At 39.4% G+C, this 12,538-nt stretch overlaps 1 protein-coding gene across 10 annotated transcripts in view; it reads right to left on the reverse strand.

Moving 5' to 3' along the window:
• Nucleotides 1-12,538, reverse strand: part of WNK1 (WNK lysine deficient protein kinase 1) — a 106,827-nt gene that overhangs the window by 17,955 nt on the left and 76,334 nt on the right. For 9 of the 10 annotated variants that reach the window (XM_082043152.1, XM_082043159.1, XM_082043160.1 and 6 more), the window contains 8 exons: nt 12,360-12,451; nt 11,625-11,787; nt 10,997-11,113; nt 9,068-9,241; nt 8,226-8,277; nt 7,915-8,055; nt 6,137-7,560; nt 3,531-3,614 (listed from right to left, as the gene is read on the reverse strand). In XM_082043152.1, the coding sequence (XP_081899278.1) occupies nt 3,531-3,614; nt 6,137-7,560; nt 7,915-8,055; nt 8,226-8,277; nt 9,068-9,241; nt 10,997-11,113; nt 11,625-11,787; nt 12,360-12,451 (2,247 nt within the window). The remainder of the gene's footprint in view (nt 1-3,530; nt 3,615-6,136; nt 7,561-7,914; nt 8,056-8,225; nt 8,278-9,067; nt 9,242-10,996; nt 11,114-11,624; nt 11,788-12,359; nt 12,452-12,538) is intronic. The other variant, XM_082043157.1, reaches the window with a different exon arrangement.

A 12,538-nucleotide genomic window follows, 5' to 3' on the forward strand; every position in this document is an offset into this window, starting at 1 on the left:
TTACACAAAAGCATAAAGATGCTTTCAGCAGGTTGCAAGGATGACATTCTTTCCAAATTGTGGATTTCAAAACACAACCAAAAAACCTAAGAATAATGAACCCTGTATGAAATCCACCCAAATAAAAAAAAGGAGCACAAAAAGATGCAGACTTCTCCATTCAGAAATGCAATTGCCTAGCAGACAAGTGAGCTAATTTAATTCAATAGAACTGTAAAATAAAGAGGACGTTTCACCTGAAATACTGTGTAATTCTCATCACTTATGCTCACAAGAAGATATGTGCTTCAAGTAAACAAAGAGCTGAGTTACCAGAAAGATCAGGAAATAAAGATTTCCCTATGGAACAAGGGTACCAAAATGAAGCTTGAAATATTAATCTAAATACACTTCAAAAAGCAATTAAGGAATAAACAGAACAGGTATTTAAGATTAAGGAACAAGATGTCCAAAACCAGCCTTGAGATGATGAGTACTTTGTCTGCAAATTAGGAGTCTGGTACTAAGACAAAAAAAAAAAAACAACCCAAAGTTGTGTAATGAGGTACTGACAGAAACAGTAAGGAAGGCAAGCCTATCTACTCTAAGAGAAGCCAGTAATTTTCCAGATAGTATTATGTGATAGCAACAAAGGTTTTTAACAGTCAATTAGATTTGATCCAGTTGGTCTCCTCCAATTTTGTCTCACTCCCAGACAAGCTTTAGAGTTCAAATGAGAAGTGAAATTAGGTAAGCTGTTTGCAGAGGACAAGAAGAAAGGGATCTATATTTGTGCCTCCTCCATACCACAAATCCTGCCAGGAACACCTACGACAAACAGGAAGAGCCTTTTGCACTGGTACAGTGGCTTGAGTCACGTAAGTGGCTACAAGTGCTTTGAGTTTGGGGGAAAATATTACTAACATACCCAGTTTCAAGCAATGACAATAAAAAGGACTATTAACTTAGTATGACTGATTTTAACCAGCTTCCTCCAGATCCATTTGCTACCCTTGTTCATGGTAAGAATGCAGATAAGAATTATCACCAAATTCTTGTCATCTCCTCTTGAGCTAAACCATGCTTCAGAAAGAACTGGCTGAAAGACATAAACCAGCTTCTGCCTCCAGAAGAAGAAAAAAAAGCTGGAAGAAAAACTACAAAAGTCATTCAGCATCTTGCTCAGTTTGGATGCAGAAGACACCCACTTCCTGATTACTCAATGCAGGAACATGCCCCATTCAGCCTGCCAGAGAGAACCTGCATAAAACCAAATACAGCAGCACTCCTTTCCATTACAGGTTTCAAGAGCCATACATTCACCTTCTTAGTTTTCTTACATAAAGAGCACAAATTTCTGCCTTTTCACACCAAATAATACTTTCCAAATAGTGGACTGATTCTCATTAAAAAGAAGAGACAACCAAGAAGTAGTTCTGGACACAGAGGCCATCTATGAGGACTCTTTGATTAAGGTCACTGATTGTAATTCGCTCCATCTGATGAAGACCAAGAAGGTGGTAGAGCACGAGTAGACAGGATGTGTCAACTTTGAGCACATTGTAACTTCAGTCCACTAGACTGTTTCCTTTCTAACCTCCAGGAAAAACTCAATGCAAACTTCATCTAAGAGAGATTCTTGAGTGATCACAAAATAATGACATTTACTAGGAGAATCAGAGAAACCGCTGAATAAAGACAGAGCTTCTGCACAGAGAGCACTGGAAGAAAAAAAAAAGTCAAAGTTAAAAAGGGACTATTAACGTCATAACCGACATAAAACCAGATGAAAGCAGCTAACAGGCCCTGCTGCCCAACGCTACTCACGTCTTTAGAACCAGCTAATACAATGGTTCTTACATTTGAGAGACAGAAATGGAAATACCATTCCAATAGTATCTTTGAAGATCAGCACCCTAGTACATGTAATTCAGTTTTTACAGTTGTAGCTGTAGAACGTGATCCATGACAACTCATTAACCAAAGTTGCCTTAGCACAGTTTAAATTTTCTAACACTATTCCTTTGGCATGACAGTCAGCTTCAGTCCTTTCGGGTAGAAGTTTTCTCATCAAGCTACTGTAAATCCCACAAAAGGAGGAGCTTGCAAAGAACTAAAATAGCCTTTAAAGTTGTTGGGTTTTTTTTAAATTCCCTTCCACAGGTGAAACTTGAATTCAAGAGCTCCATTGCAAGAGATGAGTGTAGGTTACCAGAGTGTTACGGAGAAGACTTTATCAAGGTTAGCTCAGTCTGCATTCAACTTCTCAGTGGTGAAGCAAACAAAAACGAAACAGAGTCATAACCCCAATAAGTATGGTACAATGTTCATACTATTTTATTGGAGTTACTTTATAGTTAAGACTTAAGTGAATAATTCCTTTCTATAAAAAAAGAACAGACTTCAATTCAAGTGTAGCTTTTGGACACCTTCTAAGACTATTCACTGTGGACTTAAGCCACAGGTAGATGAGGTTTATACTATAAGCAGCACATGTACCCTAGAAACAACTACATCTAACACAAAATTACTCTGAGCCTTAAGCAGGCACCACTAGGTACCCACCTGAATCACATCTTCACAGGTTTGAATATAAAATTGGGATGATAATGCTGTGCCACATATACTTCAATACAATTCTGTAGAAAGCCATCTTTGTGTTTATTCAACAAACTTCTTTCAAAAGTAGCACAGTTCTGTCTTATGGGTTTTGTTTGGTTATTTTTTCAGCTTTTCTTTGCATACTGAAGCCTTCCCATGTTACATCTCATTGCACAATATTTAGTAGATGCAAAAAACAGTTTTGTCTTAATACAGTTCTTCCAATTAGAGGTTGGTTTTGGTTTCGGAGGGGGCATTTGTTTTGGTTTGGTTTGTTTTTATTCCTTTTTTTTTTTTAAATAGAAGTGAAGACAGATTTAATGTTTGTGGTCTTGAGCTGATCACCTGTCCACTCTACCTACAAAATATCCATGCTAACTATTGCATACAAGGACAGAATATGAGCAAGGGAAGCCACTGTTCCATTTCGACTCAGGTTTATGATCATGAGCTTCAAATACCTTTTTCATACTTGAAAGCCTAGTGAAACCAAAGTGTAGTAATAACCACAAAACCAAACAAAAACAGGAATTCACAAAGCCAGCCATATTACATTTTCATTAACATTTAATTGCAGTATATACTGCTTCCCTAAAGAGCTATTATTTTGCTACTCTACCCTTTTCAAGAAGAAAACCAGTTCCAGTTTTATGTAGACCTGTGTTATGATTAAAAAAACCCACAACCCCTAAAGTTCAGGTTAACACACTAGAAAACCCCAAGCCTGATTAATTGTTCCTGCACATCAGACACCAGGTACAGCATCCCAAAGGGGAGGCTACATATCCAGTGCTGAAGTGACTCTGGCTACAGCTACAGTTACACAAAAGGGGTTACTCAGTCAAAAGAAAAGAAAAACAAAGACATTAATAACATGCAATGGAGAGTTTAAAACATGCTCTTTGAAAGGAAAAGCATCAGATAAAATCTGCCAAGCCATCGTGTAGCACCTGAGTTAGTGAAGGTCCTGGAAAAGGTGGCAGCGGCTCACTGGATGGAGTGCCAGCCGGAAGTTCAGAACCTACTGGTAGCACCTATGGATAATGAAGAGGAAACGCGAGTCCATCAGACATGGAACAACAGAAGGATCAGACACCAAGCTACAGGCAGTCATGTCATACAAAAGAAGCCTCGACATTTTTTTCTGTAGAGGCTTCCTTCCTGGGGAGTTAGCATAGAGTCTTAAGGGAATTTTGCAACAAAGTTGGGGTTTAATCTGTTTAATACAGATCATCTTTAGGCAACAAAATTTCCAGTTTAAACAAGCTGCTGTGTCCGGGAGCAAAGCATCTTGGGGATATTATTTTCAAGTCTGCAAGAAATGCTACAATAATTCTTCCAAAACACAACTAAGTTTCCAATGAGCCTAATTTATAAAAGGGTGCAAGAATGCACTTCCTTACAACAGGTCTATGTTAACTGCCCATTAGCAACAGGCACCTCCCTGCTTCTGGCAAACTGTTCCAAGCAATGTGACTTGAGAACAGGAACGGTCATGCCTCAGGATGTCTCCATTTGTTGGGAAGCAGACTGATAGACCTCTCACACCAATCTCTTGACCCATCACCTTTTTTTGAACCTGAAGGGTATTGTTATTGATGACCCACAGAAGATGACTAGGACATGCAACTGGGTAGGGGGAAGTCACCCAGGTTATATGGAAGAGGTTAGAGAGACTGGAAAGGTTAGGAGGAGACATCAAAGTCTCCCCACCAGGTCAGATAGCACATTCCAGTTAGTTATTTCCATTGTTAGGGAAGTGGGAAGTTCTAGGAATTAAGTGATCCATTACACAATTTGGAATTCTTATTCTCAGCTGTAATCTTGAGGTTTGACCATGACTTTGAAGTTTGAAAAGCACATGACAGCCTTATGAGTTATAGCGTTGGGCAGCTGCCTTCCCTTGTACGACAGTGAGCACTGCTGAATCTTGGCCCAAAGTCTACTCTGGTCCTCAACAAGCAGAACCAGTTCTAGCTTGCAGTCATGTTACCACAGCTTAATTAATGGTTCAAATTGCAGTAATAACTGTGTGGTGAAGATACACTCCATAGTCATCTATCCTCCCAAAAATGTTTCAGCAGGAACTACGCCAAGTTGCATTACCTCAGGATTTTTGTGCACTAGGAACATACACCTGGACATTACCTGTTCTGAGGCATGATGAATTTTTAAGCTGGGGTAAGTTAATAATTTAGTTTATAAATAAGAGGCAAAACATACTTTAAATACATTTGTAAGAAAAGTCAAAACACATTGAACTGTCTTGGTTAACAGAATGGCCATAAAATAGAACACACACAAAGTTTAGTAAACCTGAGAAAACCAAAGCAATAAGCTTCTTAAAGCACAAAAATACAGAAAGCGAATCTAAAATTAAGCTTTGAAAAAAAACCTAAGTGAAAACTTCAGAGAGCAGGTAGTTTTTCCACAACTGACAAAAGCCGCAAACATTGATTATATTTAAACCCAAACCTTTGTAATTGCAGGTTTGTAATTAGCAGGTTTCTAACTGTTCCAACAGTTGCTGAACTTACACCAGTTTCTATTATTTTCTAACCCTTCTTTTCTAATTCTCAACTTCACGCCAATTTAGAAGAATGCCTCTGTGTCTGGATTTCCTTCACGACTTCCTTGGCACGTATTCCTGCTCCTCCATGGCAGAAATTTTCTACTTTGGATACAAAGAGTGCAAGGGAAAGACTACTAATGAGTGGAGATGCCAGGAGCATTAGCTCACTTCACATGCCCTGAAACTGGTTAATAGCAAGGCTGGCTAAAGAAGACCAACACAAAGCACTGGTGAGTGGAAAAGTGTATTACAGAAACAAAAAGGAATATTAAGGTTTTTTTGTTTCTTAAACACCTGAAAGTTTCTTCAATCTATTTCCATTTAACTTTGAAAAGAAAAGGCTACCGATAGTTTAAAGCATTGAAGTGCACTGTCTCCCAACACAGAGAATCATTTAAAAGAAAATATATGTATATGTTTTCAGATATCCAGGTATCTATTAAACTTCCCAAAATCCTGGTTTCACAAATCTAACATGTGGAAGGAAGAGAATATCCAGGTACCACATAAGCAGGAGAGGACTTTTTAAAAAAAACAACTTTAGTTGGGTTCACCCTTGCTTTCAAGGAACAGGCTAATGAGAAGAAGCAAAGCTAATCTTATCCTGAGTACTTTACAAAACATAAAACCATGTCTCATTCTAGTGATCGTGTACAAGATAAAAAGCTCCTTAAAGCAAGGCTTCAAAATTCTATTTGAAAAAAAGAACAACAAAACAATCCACCAAAAGAACTCCACAGTTGTTTCACTCCTTGTAGTTTAGGAGTAGGAAAAATCAGTAGTGATGCTAGAGAGCTCTCCCAAAGGCACAATATACAATCTGTTTTTTTTTTCCTCAATATAGACAAAACATCTCTTGGGACACATAAAAACAACCTAAGGCAACCCTGCCTAAATAAATATTTTGCTTCAGAAAAGAGATTTTGCTCAAGAAGCCTGCTTCCTACAATACTTGAATATTCACCCAAACATTGCATTTCTTACCGGTACCCTGCTAAGAGGGGGCTTTGAAGGAGAGGTCCCTGGTTTCACTACTGCTGTTGCAACGCTGTTCGATGCCGAAATATAGCTGACCGGGGTGATCACTTGCCCAGGAGTGGCAACCGGTGTCAGCACTGGCACGCCAGTTGGTCCAAGAGGCAAACTGCTGGGAGGTATACAAGTGCTAATGGATGTCAGGGGTTTCGTTGGTGCGACAGCAGTGGTTGGTATCCCAGGAATTACTGTAGTTTCCATCACCAAGGATGTCTCCAGAGATACTGATGGATGCGCTGCTCCCACGTTACCATGTTCACTGAAGAGAGACCGTAGTTTTTCTTCCAGGGTCTTTATATCATCAATACCAGGAGCTTTAGACTGAGCATCAGCATCAGCCTCCAGACAGTGAATATGCGGCTGATTGGGTAACGGAGCTGGTTGAGGGTGGCTGTGTATCAAAGTTTGCTGTACTGCAGGCAAGTTAGTAACTGGCTGTGGTAATACACCAGGTAAGGGAACCTGGGGCAATATGGGTGTTGCACCTGGAATCTGGGGTAGGACAGGTGTCGATGTAACTCCTGATGGGACAAGTAAGGGATGTATCACTGGCTGAGTGACTGAACCACATGCACTTGTTGCTACTGAAGATGATAAAGGTGCAGAGATCGGAAGAGATAAGCCAGCTGTGCTGCAGAGCTGTGATTGATCCATAGACTGCCCACTCTCAGGTACTGACTGTGGAGCACTTACAACTGTTGTTTCTGCCAGATTGGAGACAGAGCTGCTGCTACTCAGCTGAGGAAGCTGCAAAGCCACATTCTGATCCAGAGACACAGCAACCGATGTCTGTGGTCCTGCCATACTACTTACAATCTGAGGAGTAGACTGAGATGTCACAGCTGGTGCAACGACACCAAGACCAGTGACACCAGAAACCTGTGTAGATGGCAGTGCCAAAGAAGAGGGTGTGCTGATACTGGAGGCAATGTCTCCAGTTACTGGTTGAGCAGGCTGGGACGTGGCAGATAAGGAGAAAGAAGGGGCGCTCACACTGGAAGTGACACCAGTCGACTGCTGTCCAGATTGTGAGGCTGGAGGTGGAGAAATAGAGCTTGGCACACTTGCACTTGGTGCAACTCCAACAGCTGCGCTTTCTGAAGGCAAAGTAACAGATCCTGGAAGAGAAACACCTGTGCTGGAGGGAACAGATGCTGAAGAAGCAGCCACAGATGCAGAAGGCGCACCACTGCCCGCCATGGTAGAAAGTGCCGGTGGAAATGGTGGTACTGTTTGATTGAACACTGGAGGAGCTGTATTAGGTCCTTCTGTCATCTGAGCATGCCCCATCTCAGAGAAAGCTTGCTGCAAGCTCAGTGATGATGCTGAATGGGAGAGATTCATTCCAGGACCATGCAGTGGAGATGCAGAAACTGGAAGAACAGAATAATATCAGTCCACTTGGAAAGGTTCATTACAGTATTATTGTCTGTTGCTAGACTGAGATCACATTTACCTCTCAGCATAATAAAAGAAAATTATAAATCCAGGCTTACAGTAAAATACAGAGTTAAGTTTTCAGAGTCTTGCAGACAGACCATCAATATTTTTTCCTTGAGAATCCTGCATAATATTACCCAACTTATCATCACTTCTTTACCAGCACAGATAGTTCCTTACTTCCCCAAGTACTTAAAAGAGGTGTTTAGGAACTGTTTAGTTAAATAACTTCATAGTTTTGATGAACATGGCTTGAATCTCAGATTTTAGGAGTTCAGATTACTTACCCATATCTGAAGTTTCTTTACCTCCAGGAAGAGTGGATGTGAAAAGGCCCTGTTCTTTTAACCGACTCTCAGGGACAGGGCTGACAATAAACCGCCTTCCAGCAGAATGGACAACCTGGGTGAAGGAGCTAGGAGGAACCCCTAAACAGAAAGAAGTTACATATTTAGTGATACATGGTTGTAGCTAAACACATAACTTGCAACATGGAATGTGCACTCCATCATACAAAATAAAAACTTGGCTGCACCCATCTGCTGAAATAGAAAAAGGTAACTGTTGGAAAAAAAAAAAAAAATCACAAAAGACTTACCTATTCTCTGTGGCATGGAAGATGTAGGATCTGGCTGTTTGAACTCTAATTTCTGTAAAGTAAGATAAAATTTAAAGTTCTATTCTGAAACAGAAACCCACAAGACAGTTCTTAAAATGCTAGCTTACTGAAATGTGGGCATTTAAGGTAAGTGGTACCTTGGGCCCAACCACCATTGCCAAACTAGTGGAATTCTGCCCAGGTAAATGTCAACTACTGTGCTTCTAGAGCACTTGGTGACCGTCAATATAAAAAAATTGATTTAAACACCTTTTTGTTAACAGGCAGTCCAACTGATTTCCTTAAATATTCTGCAGATAAATGGATGTTTCAAACTAGTTCTGGGTGGAAATAAGGCAGAGATTCAGGAGATGCCATGCCTTCTTATTCCCAGCAAGAAGTTTAAAAACCTGTGTTTTCTAACCAAGCCATCTGATCTCTTAGTAAGTAGACTGATGAGTAGAGGGGGCCCAAGTCCAGGCTCTCAGTGTTTAGTGAGCAGCACAAAGCTGTGGGTTTTAGCGTCCTGCCTCACAATAACCTCAAATCCAAGAAGCCTCAGCATTTAAGACTGTCTATTTATTGGACTCTTAGGAAATTCAGAAGCTTCAGAAGTGTTGGAACACATCAAAACCCAATTTATTTAGCATTATTTAGCTTCTTAAATTCCTTTAAGGCTCTCACCCTGATATGAAGCTTTCTATGTTTGTCTTTTCATTTAATTATTAAGCTTTGATACTTCTCATGAAAAAAAGTTTTAGTTTCTAACTAGCTCTAGTCACAAAACCATTCCACCCAAAATGGAAAATAAAAATAGCTATGGCAATCTTTCCTTTACATACCTGTGACCCTGGAAAGAATCCATCCTCTTTTGTTTGCATACTCTCCAAACCCTGATCACCTTCTGCCTCCACACTGACATCTTCGCTTAGCATTTCATCTGCTTTCTCAATAATCTCTCGTACCTGTTCTACAAACGAGTCTCTCTCAGTTGCTAAAATAAACTCATTCTGCACCTGCAAAGAGAATAAAGCAACAATAATTTTCCACAAATTGTTTCAAAATTATATATCAAATAACCCTAATTTACTTGTGGTGTTACTGTTTGTCCTCTCTGTTCTTAGGTACAAGATAGAGATACTGACACCTTAAAGAAAAACAATTGTTTCTAAAATTATTTCCAGCACAGAAGTATTTGCCCTGGTTTACTCTTTGCTCTGGAACTAAATTCAGTCTCACTTCTTCATCAAATTTGCACCTCACTCTTTGCTTAGCATAATGACATTTAAAATTAACAGCCTTATCTTACTGCAGTTCCTCATATCCAATGTAATATACATTAAGAGCCACATTTAAAAGAAACTATAATATAAAAAAATTGAAAATTCTGTATTCCAAGATGTGGTCTGTGCTTCTTTCTTTCCATGCCATATAGAACTTCTTCTCTATCCAGGTTGTACATCACTAACTCACCGATACCTGGCTGTAGTACAAAAATGCAAGTATTAATTATGTTCCCTATATAGGGAGAGTAAGATCGTGCAGCTTATCTAGTTTCAATACACTGTATTGCTTTATAAAACTACATTCTGCTGCTTATGTTGGCAGAAACAAGCTTAAACAAGTATACTTGGCACTTAAGAAGACATTCCTAGTTTGGGCTGACCCATGAGAAAATTCTGTCTCCTGAAATAAGGCACGGTAAAACTGTCAGAGACAGACTATGAAAGAGAAGTAAAACTGTCAGTCACAGCACTTCTGCCTGGAAAGACAAGACAAAGTGCTTCAGAGGTAAAGCCTGAGACATTGTTTTTGCATCAAGTTTCCAGGATGCTGGTTTAGAAAAAGGAAAGACAAGCCTCTGCATTGCAGAATACTGACTAGCTCTAGAAACCATCAGAGCTTTAAGTGGAGCAATGAAAGATACCCATATGGGGTCTGCCTAATAATATTCTGATTAAAAGGAAACCAGAGAGTCTTATAATCAAAAGTTTCTTCAACATCCAATAACAAGCAATGAGCACAAAGTTCCAGATTCAGTTGGCTAAGTGCACACTTTCAACTATGTGACTGCATTCTGGATGCACAATTCACTTATTTTGCTTCTACTAATCTTTAAATATCTGCAGGTTTTGTTATTTAGGGCTTTTTTTGTTTTGAATTTTTTTTTTTTTTTTTTAATTAACTGTACTGATTCTCTATAGGATCACTTCAGGTATGAGGGAAAAACATCTGTGTATTCTCTTCATTTACCTTCATTCCCTTAGCATTTACCTTCATTCTATTGACTTGTTTACACTGCCAATACACATACACAGCCAAGCACCAATTTCTTCTTCTTTCTTGGAAAGCCATTAATGGCAAATAATTTTACCCATGTTACTGATTTGCTTCCTTTTAACAGGTATGAATCCAGCACACACCACTTATTATTCTCCCACCTCTTTAAGCTAAAAGATGAATACTGCACAGGTGCCTAAGCATCTGGCCAAAGATGCTGCTTTTTGTCACTCCCTCTCACTTCAGTGACCCTAAAACAATCTCAGTTGCATTCAGATTGTACTAGTCCAGGAATAAAAGTTTAAATAAAAAAAAAAAAAAGGGAGGAAGTTCTATTCCATGACACACATTAATCTCATTTAAATGTATCTCTACAGAGCAAGTTCCACATGGAAGAGTAATTCTGAAACACAGATAAGAAAGTAAGACTGCTTATGTTACTACTGTGTTTAAGACAGCATTCAAGTCTTCATCTCTAAAATATATTTTACCATAATTGAAGCTATTTCCTCAGGGTTGTCCCCATCCAGGTCAAATTTGAAAGTAACCATTTTCCGATTGTGTGTCTCCAGCTGGCATTCCACTACCCGATCACCTTTATTTGAAACCTAAAGCAAAGAAAACGACAGTTTACACTAAAAGCATGAGAATGTATGACCACAGAGACAAACCAGTAGTACCCTGATGCAAACACACTTTTTTCCAGTTTAATAAACAGTGCCATGTACAGCACCATTTTATCTGAGCATCTGCCAATTACTCAAACCCCCAAGCTCACCTCATCCACACTTCTCCAAAACTCCTGATGTTCCTTTGTTGCTTTCTAGTTTACAGGTCAGGCCACTGGACCACCCTTACTAGTAAGATTAAATCAATTATTCCAGAATAGTCTACGGAATCACTCGTGGCTAAACAAGCCAATTTTGCCATATCTAATGCTCAAAAAAACTCTAAACAGATTATACTTGGAAGGCTGACTCCAGAAGCAGTGTAACTTGTGCGCTCAGAGTGGGGACAAGATCACGCAAGACACACATTCCTCAAAAGCAAATGAAATTTTTACACTCAAAAAAAGACATAATCACTACCAAACTGTCACTAAAATATAAAAATACTTACATTCAGAATTCTCAGTTTTGGCCTAGCAGTCTTCTCATGGCGAGAACGACTGCGGACAGATCTCCGCATATGACGTTTAGTAGTCCTCCCTTCATGCCTTCCGCTAGAAGCTGGAACATTCTCGTTACCGTCACTCAATCCTGAAGCAACATCAGAATGTGCACTAAAAAACAAACAAATTTTACATGAGTATCCATGCACTCCATAACTGCAACAATACACTTTACTGTACCAGACGGTATTCTCTCCTGGATAGCAGTAGATGCCTGTTAATCATGGAGTAGGGAAGAGACCTGTCAGCACTTAGGGTTTGCCTGAATAGCAATTCTAATAGTATTTATTTAGCTATGTATCTCTTACAAACTGAGTCATACAAATAAATCTTCCGAATGTGTTTCCAAGCTATTTGGAGTTTGAATTCTGTTTAAGTGCCAAAAGGACAGAAGAATATCCCATATGATCCATTTGACATGACAAATAAAAAAGCATTAGAAGTTAAATCACTATATACAATTCTGTTTACTCCGCCCATACCCTGCTGTAAACCAAAACTTACTCCAACTCTCATTAACCCATTTTTCCTCTAGGAAGCTTATTTTCTCACATCCTCAAGAACACTCTCAGTGAAAAAAAAAATAGCCCTGGTGATAAAAAGATACCTAGATATCACCCAAGGAAGAATAATCTAACACATGAAATAGAAATTCAGCTTGGTGAAAAGAAAACAATGCTTACCTATCCATAGAGGAAGCCAAAGGGGTAGACTGAGCAGGCTGCATTGCTGGAAGAGTCTCTGAAGGAGCAGTCTGTGAGACTCCCTGAGAACCCTATGGATAGAAACCTACATCAAGAACCACACCAAAGAATACCATTCCTATACAAGTAACCCAGTGGTCTTCAGTGTTTCCACCCAA

The sequence above is a fragment of the Streptopelia decaocto genome (genome assembly GCF_964273445.1).
Source record: "Streptopelia decaocto genome assembly, chromosome: 1".
Classification (NCBI taxonomy): domain Eukaryota; kingdom Metazoa; phylum Chordata; class Aves; order Columbiformes; family Columbidae; genus Streptopelia; species Streptopelia decaocto.